The following is an 18,463-nucleotide window of genomic DNA, read 5'->3' on the forward strand; positions in this document are numbered from 1 at the left end:
AATATATAGATATATGAAATGACGATAGTAATTGGAATTGTGAAATGGCATAAGGAGAGAGAGAGAGAGAGAGAGAGAGGCAAAGCATGAAAAAAGGGAGGACGGCAGAATCTAAAATTAAGGGGAATTCTTCACCGTTCAAATAATTATCAAACTGATTCAACCTCGTCCTCTTTCTTCTTCCAAATTTCTATCACAAAATCCGACGTCCTCGATTCTTTTATCCTCATTTAGCGATATTGTCGATTTGCAAGCTGTTTTTACTTGCTTTGCAATTCAGAAATGGAAACTTTCATGTTGTTGCATCAATCTCCAATTCGACGCTGATGATGCATTTCTACCTGTAGCCAACAAAACAGGAAGAACAAACAATTACCTGTATATTTTCATATATATATATATAAATGGCGACTTCAAGCCCTAAGAAATCGGTTTCGAACTCACCGACTTCCTCCGGCCGACCACCGCAGGCAGTGAAATTTTCTCGCCGGACTGCAAGTGGCCGATTCGTAAGTCTTTCTCGCGACGAAGATCTAGACATGTCAGGCGATTACTCTGGCCAAACCGATTACATAAACTACACTGTATTGATGCCTCCGACTCCGGATAATCAGCCAGGGGGAGGCGGAACGGGTTCGGATTCGAAATCAGACGGTATGGCTAAGAGTCGATTCGGATCGGAGGCTCGAGGGTTGGTTAGGCGAGTAGGAGATCCAGAGCCGAATGGAGGAGATGGCGATGCGGGGAAGATGGATCGGAGAATGTCGGTAATGAAATCGTCGAATAATAATAATAAATCGATGCTGTTGAGAAGCCAAACTTCGGATTTTGATCACAATCGTTGGTTGTTTGAGTCGAAAGGAAAATACGGAATCGGAAATGCGTATTGGGAGGATGGTGAACAAGATCATGGGTATGTTAGTGAGGGGATGAGTATGGCGGATTTCTTGGACAAGCCATGGCGACCGCTCACTCGTAAAATCAAAGTTCCCCCCGCTGTTCTTAGCCCCTACAGGTATCTTCATGGTCCTCCCTAGCTACTTCATTAGTTTGTTAGCAATCTGAAATGTACCTTTAATAGCTTTAAACAAAAGCTATAGTTTTTTTTTTTTAAAAAAAAAAAACTCTTTCTCATTTAGATTGCAATATGAATTAAACAAAACCAATTGTCCTTTAAATCAGGCTGCTGGTGTTCATTCGAATGGTAGTATTGGCATTCTTCCTTGCATGGCGAATTCGAAACCCTAATCCTGATGCAGTATGGCTATGGGCAATGTCTATCGTTTGTGAGATATGGTTTGCTTTCTCATGGTTATTGGATATACTTCCCAAGCTCAACCCTATAAATCGAGCCACTGACCTCGGCGCGCTTCGAGAAAAGTTCGACCAAGCCACCCAGACCAACCCGACTGGGCGGTCTGACCTCCCCGGAGTCGACGTGTTTGTGTCAACAGCCGACCCGGAGAAGGAACCGCCACTCGTCACGGCCAACACCATCCTTTCAATCCTGGCCGCTGATTACCCAGTGGAAAAGCTCTCGTGCTACATTTCAGATGACGGTGGCGCCATACTTTCCTTTGAAGCCATGGCGGAGGCTGTTAAGTTTGCTGAGGTATATATGCCATTTCCTATTTTGAAATGAAATGTTTTAGTACTTTTGCATGGTGTCATTTTCTCTATCAATCATCCCTACTTTGACCAAAGAATATGCCCTAAAAAATTTGAAATTATTTATACCCAACATAAGTTTGAATTTAGTTCTTAGTTTCTACTGTTTGATAAAATCCAAAAAATAATTCTTAAAAGTATACTCTTCACAAGAATTTTATAATCGTAAAAAATTCAATTATTTTTTCACCAAATTTACAAATATAACCTTATTTCTATTATCTTAAGTACTTAGTTACTGATTTTTTTTTAAGAAAAGAAAGTGTGTGTGTGTATGAATTATGATTGTGAAATTGATATATTTTGATGAGAGATACAGGTATGGGTACCGTTCTGCCGGAAGCACAACATAGAACCGAGAAATCCAGACAGTTACTTCAACGTAAAAACGGATCCGACGAAGAACAAGAAGCGGCCGGATTTTGTGAAGGACCGGCGGTGGATAAAGAGGGAGTACGACGAGTTCAAGGTAAGGATCAACGGGCTACCGGATGCCATAAGGAAGAGGAGTGAAATGCACAACAAAAGAGAGGAAGACAAGGAGAAGAAACTAGCTCGAGATAAGAACGGCGGCGACACTCCGGCTGAGCCCGTCAACGTCCTTAAGGCCACGTGGATGGCCGATGGTACCCACTGGCCTGGAACTTGGCTTAACCCATCCCCTGACCATTCCAAGGGTGACCACGCTGGCATTTTGCAGGTTCCATATCGATCTTTAATTTTTTAATTTGATCATTCTTTTGGTCTATTTTTTAAAGTTTAAACATTAGATTTTTTTTTCTAAAGTAAACAGAATCAGAATTAAAATGAAATATACATGAAAAATGCAATTATCTGAATTGAATTTAAACAATTGATCGTTATTTTTTGTTGTTGAGTTATACTTTTAGTTTACACATTAGATGATGACCACTAAATTTTACTTCAAATTTGATTTGAGTTTATTTCTTGATTTTGAAATTTATTTTTCATGGTCACAAATATTTTAGTGTAACTTTTGACGGATATATTTAAATTCTTAACCCAACAAAAATATCTTTTATTTGATTTTTAGTTTTTTTGTTTTCGAAAATAAAGCTATTAACCACCACTTCCACTCTTAGTTTCTACTGTTTGCTTACAAATTATAGAATTGTTTTCAAAATTCATTAAAATTTTGAAAGCTACAAAATGTAGATTTTAGAAAAACTTACTTTTACTTTCGGTTTAGGTAAATATTCAAATATTTACATAGAAAATTCGATATACATGGTAGGAAAAACAAACACAAAATTTATAATACAAGTTATTATCAAACTGAGTTTTAGTATTTAAAATATTTATCAATATAACAAGTTCTCGTAGGTTATGTAACATTTTGCAATATATATAAATATTTGTTTTATCATTTAAAATATTTTTTTGATTTTAAATTTGGTTTGAATTATAAAAACAACATGCAATTGATTTATATATATACATATTTTAAAACCAATAATAAACTTTATTAATGTTATTGATAGTTAAAACTCTTAAAAATGAACATAGGTAATGACAAAGGTACCAGAAAACGACCCAGTACTGGGGCATCCAGATGAAAACAAGTTGGACTTCACAGGAGTTGACATTAGAGTTCCAATGTTTGCATACGTATCACGTGAGAAACGGCCTGGCTATGACCACAACAAGAAGGCTGGAGCCATGAATGCCATGGTTCGAGCCTCAGCAGTTCTATCAAACGGCCCTTTCATTCTCAATTTGGACTGTGACCATTATCTCTACAACTGTCAAGCTATGAGGGAAGGAATGTGTTTCATGATGGATAGAGGTGGAGACAGGATTTGCTATATTCAATTCCCTCAGAGATTTGAAGGAATTGATCCTTCAGATCGCTATGCCAACCACAACACTGTCTTCTTTGATGGTAATTCTATACTTACATTATAACCTTCCCTTCAATAAACTAAAATTTGAAGCTCGTGTTGATTTGGTTCACAAACTCATAAAATTGTGGTTATGATTTTGTGTCTAATCTTTGTCTCATAGTATTGATCCTAAAATTGTGGTTATGATTTTGTGTCTAATCTTTGTCTCATAGTATTGATCCTAGTCACAATTTTTTAGCAAAGAGTGATTTTGATTCTGAAAGAAGTTAAAAGTATTTATGAATACAACAAAATCACTTTAGAATAGAACTTTAGTTACATGTCTATTTGTGTATTTAGATAGTTTCATTTTAACAAGGAACTTTGACGTTTAGTCCCATCAAATACGCCTCCAGACTCTTGATTCTCATGGTCTTTATTCTAAACATGCATGTCAAATACCCTTTAAATGTTTAAAAAGTGTTTTAAAACGCTTAGAAAGCAACTCCAAACACACTCAATTTCCTATCTAGTTTCATTGCATATTTCCCTACTTGATTAAAAGCTTTTCAACATTTGTTTCAGGTAATATGAGGGCATTGGATGGTCTTCAAGGCCCAGTCTATGTGGGAACTGGCTGCATGTTTAGGCGATACGCATTGTATGGGTTCAACCCACCAAGAGCAAACGAATACACAGGCATGTTTGGCCAAGTCAAGTCTGTAGCCAGAACTAATTACCAACCACAATCTGAGGAAGATGATTCTGACTCTCAACCTTTGACTTCACACCCTGACTTGGACCTTCCAAAGAAATTTGGAAGCTCTACCATTTTTACAGAGTCGATCCCTGTGGCTGAGTTCCAAGGTCGTCCCCTTGCTGATCATATCTCTGTCAAGAATGGTCGGCCCCCTGGTGCCCTACTCATGGCTCGTCCACCACTTGATGCCCAAACTGTTGCTGAGGCTGTCGCTGTCATCTCATGCTGGTAAGCTTTTGAGTTTAATAGTAGTTTCTAGCAATGTCATATTCAATTCTCTAATACAAAGTGTCTAAACTTTCAATATTGTTTATATTAATTTTCCGAAATTTAAAAAGCATTCCATAAATGATAATGCCTTTTAAACTTTCTTTAATGCTCAAGAACCTATTATACTCGTTGAAACTTAGAAAACTTATGGAACACCAATTATACTCAACGCAACTTTCAAGCTAGTAATTTAACCTCTAAGATTAACTAATTCTCATTCTAGTTGAAGATGAAAGCTAAACAACCATAATAAATTAATGATAATGTCTTTTTTTTTTTTTGGAATATAGGTATGAAGACAAGACTGAATGGGGAGAAAGAATTGGATGGATTTATGGGTCCGTGACAGAAGATGTGGTAACTGGATATAGGATGCACAATCGTGGGTGGCGGTCAGTTTATTGTATCACCAAGCGTGACGCCTTTCGTGGCACTGCGCCAATTAATCTCACAGATCGTCTTCACCAAGTGCTTCGATGGGCCACTGGTTCAGTTGAAATCTTCTTCTCCAAAAACAATGCTTTTCTTGGAAGCAAACGCCTCAAATTCCTTCAACGTGTGGCCTATCTAAATGTTGGAATTTACCCATTCACTTCCATTTTCTTGGTCGTATACTGCTTTCTCCCAGCACTTTCCCTCTTCTCAGGACACTTCATAGTGCAAGGCTTAAACGTTGCCTTCCTTACCTATCTTCTCATCATCACCGTTTGCCTTTGCCTTCTATCTCTCCTTGAAGTAAAATGGTCAGGCATTGCCTTAGAAGAATGGTGGAGAAATGAGCAGTTCTGGGTCATTGGTGGAACCAGTGCCCACCTGGCTGCAGTCATTCAGGGACTTCTCAAAGTCGTAGCTGGGATCGAAATCTCCTTCACCCTTACATCCAAATCAGCAGGGGATGACGAAGATGACATTTATGCTGATCTATACTTAGTCAAATGGACGAGTCTGTTTATAATGCCACTAACAATCATGATTGTTAACATTATTGCAGTTGTAATTGGATTCTCAAGGACTGTGTACAGTGTGATACCACAATGGAGTAAGCTGGCTGGAGGTTTATTCTTTAGCTTTTGGGTGTTGGCTCATATGTACCCATTTGCCAAAGGGCTGATGGGCAGAAGAGGAAGGCTCCCAACTATTGTCTATGTGTGGTCAGGGCTACTTTCGATCACTGTCTCTTTGCTATGGATATCTATCAGCCCACCTGACGCTGATGGAACTACTCAGACATGATTTTTTTTTCTAATTTTAATCAATGGGGATATCAAGAACCATACGACTTACATTATACTCGTGGTTCACCCCTACTAATTTACGAGGTTTCCTCACTCCAAAGCTAGCTCCAAAAGATAACAAAAGTTTCCAAGTAATTAAATTTTCCACCTGCTTCTCTTCTCTTTAGTATTACCCAGTAATACTGCAAGAGAAGTGATGATTTATGTTCGGGACAAAGAATATAATTGTATTGTGTATATTAGTACTGGTTTAGCTGGAGCTTTTGTAGTGATAGACGTTTTGATCTATGATGTAAATTTTTAAAGATATGTTGAGATACAGAAGTGAAAAGTATGAATCAATACTAGCGTCTTCTCTCTTCTCTCTTCTCTCGTGGATTTTAGGTTTTTACTCACAATCTGTAATGTTCTAAAGGATAAGTGCGAAATTTATAATCATTAGGCCTTTGTCTCTCCCCAGAGACAAAAGAAGAAGAAAAATCAAATCGCTGCAAAAACTATTCTACTTCCAAAAAGTACAAGTTCTTCAAATTCATTTTCAAACAGGATCTGATATAGATTCCTAGAGAATATGCAAATATGTATATATACATATATGTAATTTAAAAGACAAATATTAACTATCAACCTTGCCAATAGTAAGTGTAAGAGGCCAAGAGCAGAGGATATGTTACAATTAAAGCTTATATATATGTTTCTTTTCCCTTTTCTATTTGTAGTGTAAAATTGAATAGGACTCTAACAGGATATAATGATTGATATACAAGATAAACAAACTGGAAACTTACGTGCACTGCTACCATAAAATAGCCGCTGGATAGGATGAGTAAGTTATTTATCATAGAAGAAAATCACGAACCCGAACCGGTCTCTTTATTGCATTCGTGAAACCCTACACATGAGATCTTTCAATAAAAACACGTCGCAACAACTAAAGATAGAAAATTAATTTTCAAAACTTCCAAGCAAAGGAATTTTATTATACACAACTTTTGCTTCAATTTCTTTGAGACCTCAAAAACATGTCCATGAAATCAAAGACTTCACGTTTCAATATGCATTTGAAATTAAGGGGCGAATGATAATAAAATTAGATAACAAGTCTAATAAAAGGCACAAGATATCACTGAAGAAGATTTGGAGGGAATATTATCATATTTAAACCATAATTGTTACCTCGTTAAATTTAAACAGCAATGGACGAAGATCTCTTTGCAACGTAATTTCCTTCTTGTCGATGGAATCGGTAGTTTGAGAGCCTTTACTGCCTGGTTTTCGGAACCTGGTTTCAGAAACTATATAGGTTAAGGTCCTTCTATGAAACATTAAGCTTACAAATGATAATAATTTACAACTTGATACAGTAACGTTAGTCAAAACAAAGCTTCAGAATTTACTTAACAAGGACAAAATAAAAGGTACAAGTTTACAAAAGCACTGCAGGAAAATCGATTTCAGCTTCTACATCAAAATTGTTTTCTTTCATCGAGAAATAGAAAAAAAATGACTAAGCAGAGCTTTTTGTTATCAATACCAAAAAATCAATGCTTAATCAAAATTAAATATAAAGCATAAACCACCATATTACAAACAATTAGAAAAGAATTTACTGCATCTTTCTTTATCAAAGATAATCTTGCCAGAAAATAAAAAAGAAATAGAAAGTTATAAAGCACGAATCAAGTTCTCTATTCTAGATTTCCAGAAAACAGTAGTAGGCTCAGAAAACATTATATACCTATCAAAAAAACTTGAGGATCCCAAGGAGGGGTTTTTCCGGACACCGGAGGACTTTAGATTAACACCTGGAGCAGAGTTCCCATCGGAAGCTGAAGTTGAGGTACTTGGATGGTGCTGCGTTGAATATGATTTTTGACCTTCTGTGTTGTTTTTAGCCGATAAAGCTACGCATTCCGTTTTCGTGAGTCCACCTTTTGAAGATTTGTCCCTGGTGCCTTCGTGGTTTACCTGCTTGGCATCTGATAGAGGCTCCAATTTTCCATTGCTCCCTTGCAAGATTTTTTTATTCTCAACCTATGCATGCAATAGATGTGTCAATCAATCAGTCTCAAAAGGCTAATCGCTAGACTAGGTACAAAGTTTTATAGTGAACACTTTTAAAGGTAATTCTAAAAAAAATGCTTTCAGTTATACTAGCTGGTAAAAATAACCACCCAATCCTAATTTTACAGAAATTTAAGACGCCAAATGATGATTCAGAGAAGCTTATCCCAGACAATTTGTGAATATATGAAGAGAGGACTACCAAGAAGAAACAAATAAATATTTAATTATATACTATTTTGAACATTACGATCAAGTTTGCAAATGCAATGGGGAAAGTAAAGGATATAAAGAATTTCAGTAGACAATTATACGTAGAATAGTTTATCTCACCTCATGAACCAATAATTGCTTCACAGCTAATGCAAGTACGTTATGGCAGCTTTCATAGTCCTGAATGATCGAGAAAATAAAAAAATTTAGACCAACAACGATAAATTAAAAAGAAAATAAGCCACCAAGAGTATGACAATAACTCGGACCTTAAAGCAAACAAATCCATCTATGGGGGGATCTAAAGCAAAAACTGAACCATCTAATGTTGCTTCATGTCTGGAGCTATTGGAATGAGGATCTGTTTTTATTTGCTTGTACGAGATAGCATAAGACACCATGACATTAACTAACTGAGTGAAATCATCCTTCTCTTTTTCCGACAGTAGGTGCATTGCCCTCTGTAAAGATAGACCACATGTTACCAAAAAGTAATAGCAATGAAGAGAACATAAAGTACCAGCAAAAATTAGAGATAAAATTGTTATGTACTATTTTTATCAATAAGAACATGGATAATAACAATATTTAAACAAAATAAATAAATATCCAAGAAAACCACTTCAAGAATAACAAATACAAGAACCCTGGTAAAGGCTACAGAGATCGATACAAAAGGAAGGGAAAAAATTTTCAATGTGTCAACAAAAAAATCATTGGAATATTTTGTTAGACAAGAAATAGATTTGTGAGATGTAAAAATAACTGTAAATAAAGTGCGACTAACAATGTCACACAAGATGAATATAGTTCCAAAACTCCCTCACGTCCCTCTTCTTCTTAGTATTTTTCAATCCTCTTCTTCCATGTTTCCCTAAAGCAGTCACTATTGTAATTTGTAATCAAATAAGGCCCTCGCCCTTTTAAATTTAAACTATGTGGTCACAGCATTCATGGAGATGTTTGGGGAAAGCATTTTGATTGGTGGGATTCAAATCCTATTTATGTTTGAGGCAAGGTTTATGGCAGTTGGCAATAAATCTTGTCTTTACACCCAATTTGATAAAACTCTATGGCATTTTAATCCCCCTCTTCATTATCTTTCATACTACTCTCACAAATTCTCTCCTTTCTGGAGACATGGTAAGCAAAAACATCAAAAAGAGATAAAATGTCAGTTAATTTTGAGAAAAAGAAAAAATATATAGTTTCGCAGAAAAAATATAGAATGCAAACACCAAAATAAAATGTCAGCAATTACCGGTTTAAGAGTTCGAGGTGATATAATATGCAATAAAGGCGAAACCAAGTCTTCCACAAATGTCTTAGAGTTAATATGCCTTGAAATAAGTGGAGGAACTCTGCAATGCCAAGACCTCAAATTTTCCATCTTTTCCAATACCAGTGCCCGACATCTGGTAGCACAAGAAGTAAATCACCACTGATTTATAAGACCAAAGTGTCCTACATTTTTATCATTATTGAGTAGACTCGACGATACCTTTGATAAGATTTAGGCCATTCAATATTTGGTCTTTGAACTTGAGCCACCAACCGATGTATGGTAATTATGGAAGAAGGCTGATAAACTATAATGATTTACATACACACACACATATATAAAGGGTTAGAGTGTAAGATAAATAATTATAAGGGCTAAAACTTTGCGTTGCATTATAAATTAAAAGAAACTTGAGATGCTAAAAGCTTTTCACCATTAAGGATCATTTGATGAGTCTGCATGATATACTGGTTCATGAGATCTGAAACTTCAAGCATTTCAAGGCATTTGACCTTCAAAGTTCAAATATCATAGCATATTTTCAGAAATCATCTTCGTAGTTGCAAAAACAGAAATAACTTTTTTAAAAAATATAAAGAATTTCTTTAACTTACAGTCTTATGCATCACTGGGTCATGATAATTAAGCTGCAAAATATTTTCATGAATCCCATCCAAAATCAACTCATAGTCACCACTGCATATTTAAGGACCAAAAATTACAGCATGTTCTAAACATGAGATCAAAAACACAGGATGAAATAATTTCAATACTCACCGATATGATAAAAGTGAGTACAAATGTTCAAGTTTATCACATGTGTTCCTGGATTTACTAACTGATCTACTTTGAAGCTTCAATTTTCTTGTATGAAAAATCTAACCAAAGATAAATACGGTCAAAGACAGATATAGTGAAAATGAAATTAAAGACGTCATTGCCCAAAACATAATATGGAATCATTTGGTAGCCATTACCTCTTTCCAAATGTCAAAGACACTTCTAGATATATCCTTTTGTCCAACCACTTGAGAACCTACCTCCTCCTATTGATCAGAAAGTTCATAAGGTTCAAACTTTTTACCCAGCAAAAGAACTTTATTAACCAGCATGTTTATAGGACCAACTGAGTGAAGCCTTTTAGAATTGATTACTGACAAAGATATATTAAGACATTTAAAGGAAAAAAAAGAAACTAAAGAATTACCACTGCAAGCTCAACTTTCAACTTTTTACGGAGTGAAAGAACCTTATTGACTACCATGCATATAGGGAGGATCAATTGACTGAAGCTTTATAGATTTGATCATGAATAAAGGACAATAGTTCATCTCGTTCAAGGTGAGACACCTAGATGAAGATCAACTTTAAGGGATGTACAACGCACTCTTTACTGGTACTGTCTTTCCTTTTTAACATAGAGCAGAAGTTGGATGAATGTTTTCTTTAATTTTGCAAAAAAAAGAAAGAAAAATTACTTCAATCCTTGCTCACTATCCAACTTTATCGTTTATGCTGAAATAGCACAGGGAAAATTGTTCACAATATGTAGGCAGGTCCTCAGGAACAAATTGTACCTCTATTCATAATTTTCAACTTAACCATGAAAAAGACTGCAACTGAAATTGAAAATATCAGACTCAACCTTGCCCCATAAAAAAAAACAATCCATAAAAGAGAATAATATAAAAGCCTTGCTGTATTTAGGGCTAAAGAAAACAATCCATAATGGAAGATGAAATGCAAATATCTTACTGCGGAAAGGGTTTCTCTCTTCTTGTAGAGAAACTGAAGAGTGTTCAGACAAGACCGAATGTCACATTCTGTATAGTAACAAAGATCATTAAAGATTAATACAATGATTGGAATACTGATTTAGTTCTTTAATGCAAAAAATTGTAATGCCAGTGGAAGCAGGAAATAGATGCACAGCACAAAATGCATGCAGGCTAAAAACAAAATATATTTCACCTGTAAACTGTGCAAGTGCTGAAAGAGCTGCAGAACTCGATCTCATTCCCTCTTGGTTACATATGTACTTGAGTCTAAATTAACAAAATTTAATGAATGAACAAAAAAATAAATCATAAAAATTTTCAAAAATTAAGACTGAATAGATATTTTAATCCAAAAGTTATTATTATTATTAGAGAATCACATCTAACAGTAATGAGTGAATTATTTACCTGCTCACTATACGACTGATGGTTGGCTGAACAAATACATGAACCCTGAAATAAGGAGCAGTTAATGCATACATATATTTGTTAAAGCGTAAAGAGTACAAACAGAAAGAACTAAAAAAAAACAAATAAAAGTAAAAAAACAATTAGCAATACATAAAGGCTATGAATACTGTTCTTCCTCTCTTTTCTTTAATAGGAAAGTTTCAATTACCAAATCATAAGAGCTTAAACCTACTCTGTAAGAATTACTAATTGCCAATCTGGCCTTAAATAACAGCCTTTTTCTCTAGATATGGTAGAAAAAGAAATAAACTGATGGATACTTCAGGCTCACTGAATCAACTATGCATGAACAGAAAAGTTAAAAGTTCAAATTTCTCAAACACTAGTACCTGTAAATTTGAACAGTACATACAAAGACAAGACATCAAAATTGCAACTTCTATATCCAACAAATAAAAATTACTCCCACATATAATTCATACAACAATCCAAAAAATAAACTGTCAAGTACTTAAGAACCTTGGAGAACCACACCCCAAAAGTTAGCCATTGGAGTGGCAGAGCCAAGCCACTTAAGTACCACATTGGTCATTCCATTCTAACCAAAGTGGGACAAAGGCATCCCACACTACCTTCATTCCTAATAATACCCCATCCCCCAAAAGCTGACATCCTAGCAGCCCTTCACTCGGCCACACCCGGTCAAAACCCATTCGCCGGTTCCACTCCAAAACATCGACAACCGGCTCTGATACCGTTGTTAGGTACTTAAACACCGTGGAGAACCACACCCCAAAAGCTAGCTATTAGGGTGGGAGAGCCCAGGCCACTTAGATACCAATCATCCCATTCTAACCAATATGTGACAAAGGCATCTCATACTACCTTAGTTCCTAACATAAACAAGTACATTCCAATTTCCATGATCAATTTATGTCAAGGTGGTGAAGATACTAATTTTGTACAAAATATTATCGGTAAAGAATATCAATTCCTTTTAATGTTCTAAAATTACATTTGAAGGACTTACTTTGCCACCAGACGTAATGATCTCAAGGCGGGTGCATATAGGTCATTACATATACATATCACCTGTACATTTTTAAGTATGATTAAACAGAGTTACATGGTTAAGTGGAGGGTAGGGGCAGTAGAAATAACAACTTTGCCTCACAGGTCTAATTAAAGAAACACTTCTTTGCCCTTTCTTGGAAGATCTTTTCCCTGGCTGGTCTTTGGAACCATTTTCCCTTTCGGCTTTTTTGTCTGCAGAGACCTGTAAAAAACACATGATGATAATGTATAAGAATATTATGTCATTCAAAATAACGCGTGAAAAAATAAGAACCTTTGTAATTACGAATACAAATCATTGCATATTAAGGTTAGCACACAAAATTTCCAGCCTCAGCAAATAGGATTCAGCAAAGAAGCTCTAATTTTCAAGCATTTTTGGTTCAAATTTATTTTAGCAACCTACCTTTGATATCAAACAATATTAGAGAAAACAATGTCATGTTATTCGTACAACTAAGGGTACAATTTAGAAATGAAACTACAGTTCGGTGATAAAAAATTGAAAAGGAAACTCGTGATCAGTCTCCTAGAAACTAATTAATTACCAAAAGAAATATAGCATAGATTTATAGTCTAATATTAAGAAATAATAGTATAAATAAATAAATAAATAGATCATTTTATTTTTAAAAATTGTCTTGCCATAACCAAACAGATGTTTTATTCTCAACAATTTTACTGAATAATTTTTATAAGATACAGTTACATGGATAAGACATTGCAATAAAAAGGGAGGAAGGTTCAGCCCAAGCCGATGTTACTAAAGTCTCTTTTCTCTCTTCCAAATGTTACAAGGAAATTTAAATTTAAAAGGGCATAAATCCTTGGAGTGGGTTTCACCAATCCATACATTGTCCCAAAAATTGGTGGTAGCTCCACTTCCACATGCCTAATTCCTTTTTAGGAGAGGTCCTCTATCATAGACAATTCTTTACAACCCTTGAAAATGGGAGGGAGAAGAAGCCAAGCTAAAAAACATGTTTGATTAAATTTATTAACGTTCATGCCACTAGAACCTTCCTCCGTAACAATAAGAAAAAAAACCTCTGTTTTCTTATCTGTTTCAGCAAAATAAGTCATAAGATCTCATTTATAGAAAACTTTAATAAACTATCCCTGGGAAACAATTCAAAATATGTTTACCATCTTTAGAATGACATCCACTGCACCCTTGCCATCACCAAGGGCTCCATCAATTTCATCAATTACCTGCGTCAGTTGAATTGATTATTAGTAACTTCTAAAAGAAAAGCACTAAACAGCATCTCCTTCCTTATTCTCACTTTACAAATTTAGGCATTCAATATGTAAAAACCAACCAGACAATTAGGCCTGGCATCTCCTAATACAGAGTTCATCTGAATGGCATCAAGAATTTTGGATTCAATTGTTGATGACGACCGATCATCACTAGCATTGATCTATGTAAAAAGTTAGGACCTAGTTAAAACTAGCAGAAGTTTTACAAGAAATAAGTATTGAACATCATAGGTACAAATATGATATCATGGAAAAGCGTACAAATAAAATAAAATAACCCAATAACATTTAACCCAAACTGAAAAATAAAGCATGTGAATCAGTTCACATCCCTTCATGATGATGATAGCATGGCATGTGAAAGATATAGAGTATCAAATACTGACATATACATCAACAAGTTAACCCTTGGGCCTCAACTAATAAAAAGATGTTGCATTTGTATGTATGAAACTGAAAGGTAATGGCTTTAGGATAATAAAATATTAACAAACAAAGACCAAAAATATATGCTGACTTATGAAATAAACTTAATTGCCTTTTTCTGCATGAAAAACAACAACAAACCTCCACCACATGATAGCCACAATGTTTGGCAGCTACGTGAGCAAGTGTAGTTTTGCCAAGTCCTGGTGGACCACAGAGTAAAAGAATCTGCAGTAATAACAAGATTATTTTTTCTAATTATAACTCAACAAAAATGTGGTATGATTCATCCCTCAAGGTGTGAGGTAGGGATGGTACAGGAAGATAAAACTACGATGCTGGTGATATTTCACAAACAAGGAAATTGAAGGAGTAAACTACACAAATTAGACAACATGTGCTATTATAAATTTATAAAATAAGCTTTTCAACTTTATGCGAACCCAGTTAAATAAACAAATTAATGTACAAAATAAGGAAAGAATTGCATATTGGGAAGTGCCACTAGGTTTATCAGAGATACTTGTTACTTGTTAGTAAATCAAGTTTCCCTATTACACCACTAGAAGTGGCTGCATACTTTAGTGTGCTTAGACGTGCGAAGTGTACCAAACATTGAACTTGAAAAGAAAAGGGAGGCAGGGAGACAAGCAGCGCTAAACTAGATAAGAAAAAGGTGAGAGGGAGAGCGTAAAGAGGGGGGAAATGGAAGAAGAAGAAGATTAAGATGGTAAGATACTAAAGCCTGCAACAACAAAGAGATATGGCCATCGTCTAATAAAGCTGGAAACAAGTACATCTTCCTTTTTGGTTTATGTTTTATGAAAGCTAGTACTCAACAAGAACACCTCTAATAGGGCTTCTTAAATGTCATCAAGTAATAACTTCAAATCATAGCACAATCGAAGGACACTAACTCTGGTAGAATAATCCAACCTTCAGAAGTTCAAAACCGAAACATACTGTATGATTTTCAACAACATTTCAATCATCAATTTTATTTACAATGTTGATACCTTGTGTTCTGGTGGACTTGGAAGTCTACTTTTCTTGCTCCATGTATCCTGAATGCCTTCTGTAGTACCTTCTTTATTATCTGAAAAAGTAGAATCTCGAAAATTACCAGCCTTCCATCCTGGAAACTTATTCTTCCTAGTAGAACTCAAGCTAGAGAGCTTATGATGCTGAGCCATGGAAAAGTGTCGCCTTAAAGAAGATAAAACTTCATCTGATGTAGTTCTAATTTCAGAACCAAAAACACATGAATCCCATTGTTTGAGCCATAGAAGAACCTGCATACGAGACCATTTATAAAGATATAATTTGAAATCAAAGATAAAGGTATTCAAAGCAATTAAATTTCTAATAGATTTGTGCAACAGAGAAACAAGAATTCAAATGCTCAAAGATGTAATAACATAAAATACATACCTCGCGATTTGTTTGTTCATCACTAAGAAGCTCTGTAAAAGAACTTGGAGAATATTTGTCCACCCAAAGTCGCTCGTGCATCACTGGTTCTTGAGGGGGCATTGCATCAAGCTGAGTGTCATAACTAGCCTCCAAGGTCTATAATTCATAAAGTGACTCGTCAGACACTGATTGTGATTAAGATAGAGTAGAGAAAATATTGATGAGAAGAGAATTATCAACACTAATTAATCTAAATATACTAATTATCCTAATTCTCTCCTCATCAACTGTGGTAGGAAGACAGTGTATCTGTTATTGGTGTGTGTGTGGGTGTGTGTACAACTTGTAAGACTTCAACAACCTTTTTCACATTTTCAAATCCTCACAATAAAATGTAACTTAATTCAACTTACGAACTCTCGTGATCACTTGTACAGTACTTTCACCGAACAAAGACGTGGGGTTGCTGATAAATGATAATACACCCATATTAAACTAGCGATGGTGGTTATTTTTGGTATCTTGAGTGAGCACAAAACGTTGATTTTCTATAACTTTGCGTACCTTGGTCAAAGCCTCCTTTTCCGCTCTTTCCAGTAAAACATTGATATTTTCTTGCATTATACCTGGAAAGCAGACTTAGATAGATTAACCAAAATGATGAACAAATTAACCATTTCAACCCCGAGTGTGACTAAAATACTTAAAACTACCAAAAAAAAAAAAAAAAAGATAGTGGTACCTCCATGACGCTCTTTCAAGTCCAATTTCTTCGATTCCTCCTTGTCCCCAGATCGACTCAACTTCACATAAACTCTTTCATCGCTATCTGGTGCCGTTATCGGAATAAAATCGCCATCTATTTCCGATACAAACCTAAAAACCGTCTTTTCCTTCACTGCCAAATTCGTTTCTTCTTCCGCCATAGAATTGTTTTCGGTAGGCGGTAAATATCGAAGCCAATCCTCCTCGTTCTCCACCTCTGGCTTGTCAGTCCTGCTTCTCTTCCCTCCTGAAGGCTCCACGTCGTCCAAAACCGAATCCCTCAGTACATCAGCATCGTCCGATCTCAGTCGCTTAAGCCCATTCTCTGAAGAAGATTCGGTGACCGAGTTCAATGCAGCACTGGAGAAATCGGGCGAGTTCGATTGCAGAATTGGACTGCCTGATGACTCTTTGTCCCGCTTTTCTTCATCCACCTCGATTTCGTACACTTCAGGTTCCAAATAATCTTCATAGAGATGTAAGTCTGATTCAAGAAGTTCGAGCTCGTCGGGAAGAGGAATGTCCATATCCATTTGGCCGTTCTTTGACAACAATGATCGATTCGCCTTTCCGGTGACTGGCAAATGAACTCTCGTCTTTGACGACGGCGGGAGATGGAATGGGAATTAGAATCTTCATAGATTTATGGCGGGAACCGCTACAACCGGATCGGATCCTTTTGTGCCGGTCGGGCCGCCCACTTCCTTTTGCAATTTGGAGCTGATTGTTACTCTTTTTTTTTTCTTGTTTTAAAAAATATTTTTTTATTTTAAGAAAATTTTCAAAAATATAACAAAAACATTTATTCCTTCTCATTTCTTTTTTGTGCGATCTTATTTTTATGTCCATCATCATCGTCTTCCACTTTTTTTCTTCTTCTCCAATTTCCTTTTATCTTTTTTTCAAACTCTTGTTTTGTTTTTTTTCAAGCTGTTATGTAAAAATCAATGGTTTAAAATTATGTACCAAAATATTAAAAAAAATAATGATTAAAATATTAGGTGTGTCAAATCTAAATGTACCAAATTTATATGAAAAATTTGAGGTTAATTAAAATTTTGCTTTGTATTTTTAAAAGTTGTAAAATTATATATATTTGACAAACTAATTTGAAGGGCTTTATTTTTTTAGACATTTTTAAAAAAGAACAAAATAAATTAAAATATTTACAAGGTATAGCACAATTTTTTATTATATCAATAATAATCTTCTATCATAATTTTGCTATAAACTATAAATATACTGTAATTTTTGTTATTTTTGAAAATTCTAGATAAAATAATAAAAAGATTTGTAATTATTTTATCTTTTAGTTATTGTAATAAAAAAACTCATTTTATATATAGATATATATATATAGCTACTTACGAGTAATTTAAAAGCTAAAGCATGTGCATGCCTTTGGCAACCATTTTAAAATCTTGGTGAATCATATGGTAAACTCTAGCCAACGTCATGGCCTCCAATCACTATAAATATAATTTACCTTTTGTATTGATAAAAGGATAATTATAATAGGTGATCATTTGAAAAATAACAATTAAGGATATAACAGCATTTAAAAAAAGTTGCAAATATAGTAAAACTATTGCTGATAGACTTGTATCACTGATAGACTCATATGATCTATTGGTGATAGACCAATTTTTACAACATAATCTATCAGTGATAAACTTGATCATTTATAGAATTTGACAAATTTTACTATATTTGCAATTTTTTTAAAAATGTTGTTATATACTTAAATATTTTGAATTTAATTACTAAATTTGCAACTATCTAAAATTTATAATAAAGACAATTACTATAAATATAACTATTTCAATTCACTCCACACTATTAAACTTAAAAATATAAAAAATAAGCACAATTCAACTCACATAATTTTGTTCATATCAATCCGCTTTACATAAAGTATAAACAAAACAAATAGACATTTTAAAATACAGTAAAACGAAAACTAAAATATTTATAAAAAAACATAGCAAAATATCAGA

At 34.7% G+C, this 18,463-nt stretch overlaps 2 protein-coding genes across 4 annotated transcripts; one reads left to right on the forward strand and one right to left on the reverse strand.

The window, feature by feature from the left end:
- The first annotated feature begins 224 nt into the window (after nucleotides 1–224).
- On the forward strand, nucleotides 225–6,031 carry LOC101205005 (cellulose synthase-like protein D1). The gene is made up of 6 exons (XM_004134331.3): nucleotides 225–1,015; nucleotides 1,183–1,612; nucleotides 1,988–2,368; nucleotides 3,196–3,571; nucleotides 4,098–4,500; nucleotides 4,833–6,031. Exons 1-6 carry the CDS (start codon nucleotides 405–407, stop codon nucleotides 5,773–5,775), a joined length of 3,144 nt encoding a protein of 1,047 aa, XP_004134379.1. The 5' UTR covers nucleotides 225–404; the 3' UTR covers nucleotides 5,776–6,031.
- On the reverse strand, nucleotides 4,354–17,093 carry LOC101205243 (chromosome transmission fidelity protein 18 homolog). Of its 3 annotated transcripts, none has more exons than XR_004215585.1 (24): nucleotides 16,444–17,093; nucleotides 16,266–16,327; nucleotides 15,720–15,857; nucleotides 15,305–15,580; nucleotides 14,430–14,516; nucleotides 13,922–14,023; nucleotides 13,746–13,811; nucleotides 12,700–12,801; nucleotides 12,556–12,617; nucleotides 11,523–11,567; nucleotides 11,308–11,381; nucleotides 11,092–11,159; nucleotides 10,314–10,382; nucleotides 10,114–10,214; nucleotides 9,951–10,032; nucleotides 9,770–9,848; nucleotides 9,556–9,643; nucleotides 9,316–9,469; nucleotides 8,324–8,515; nucleotides 8,175–8,234; nucleotides 7,516–7,811; nucleotides 6,954–7,059; nucleotides 6,566–6,669; nucleotides 4,354–4,484 (listed from the first exon to the last, which is right to left on the reverse strand). XR_004215585.1 is itself a non-coding variant. In XM_004134332.3 (23 exons), the coding sequence occupies exons 1-23, from the start codon at nucleotides 16,997–16,999 to the stop codon at nucleotides 6,616–6,618; spliced, it is 2,919 nt and encodes a 972-aa protein (XP_004134380.1). In that variant the 5' UTR covers nucleotides 17,000–17,093; the 3' UTR covers nucleotides 6,284–6,615. The 3 variants fall into 3 exon arrangements, 1 of the variants encoding a protein (XP_004134380.1); XR_004215586.1 differs by having other exon boundaries at nucleotides 4,382–4,497; XM_004134332.3 differs by lacking the exon at nucleotides 4,354–4,484 and having other exon boundaries at nucleotides 6,284–6,669.
- Between the last annotated feature and the right edge of the window lie 1,370 nt (nucleotides 17,094–18,463).

The sequence above is a fragment of the Cucumis sativus genome, chromosome 3 (genome assembly GCF_000004075.3).
Source record: "Cucumis sativus cultivar 9930 chromosome 3, Cucumber_9930_V3, whole genome shotgun sequence".
Lineage (NCBI taxonomy): Eukaryota > Viridiplantae > Streptophyta > Magnoliopsida > Cucurbitales > Cucurbitaceae > Cucumis > Cucumis sativus.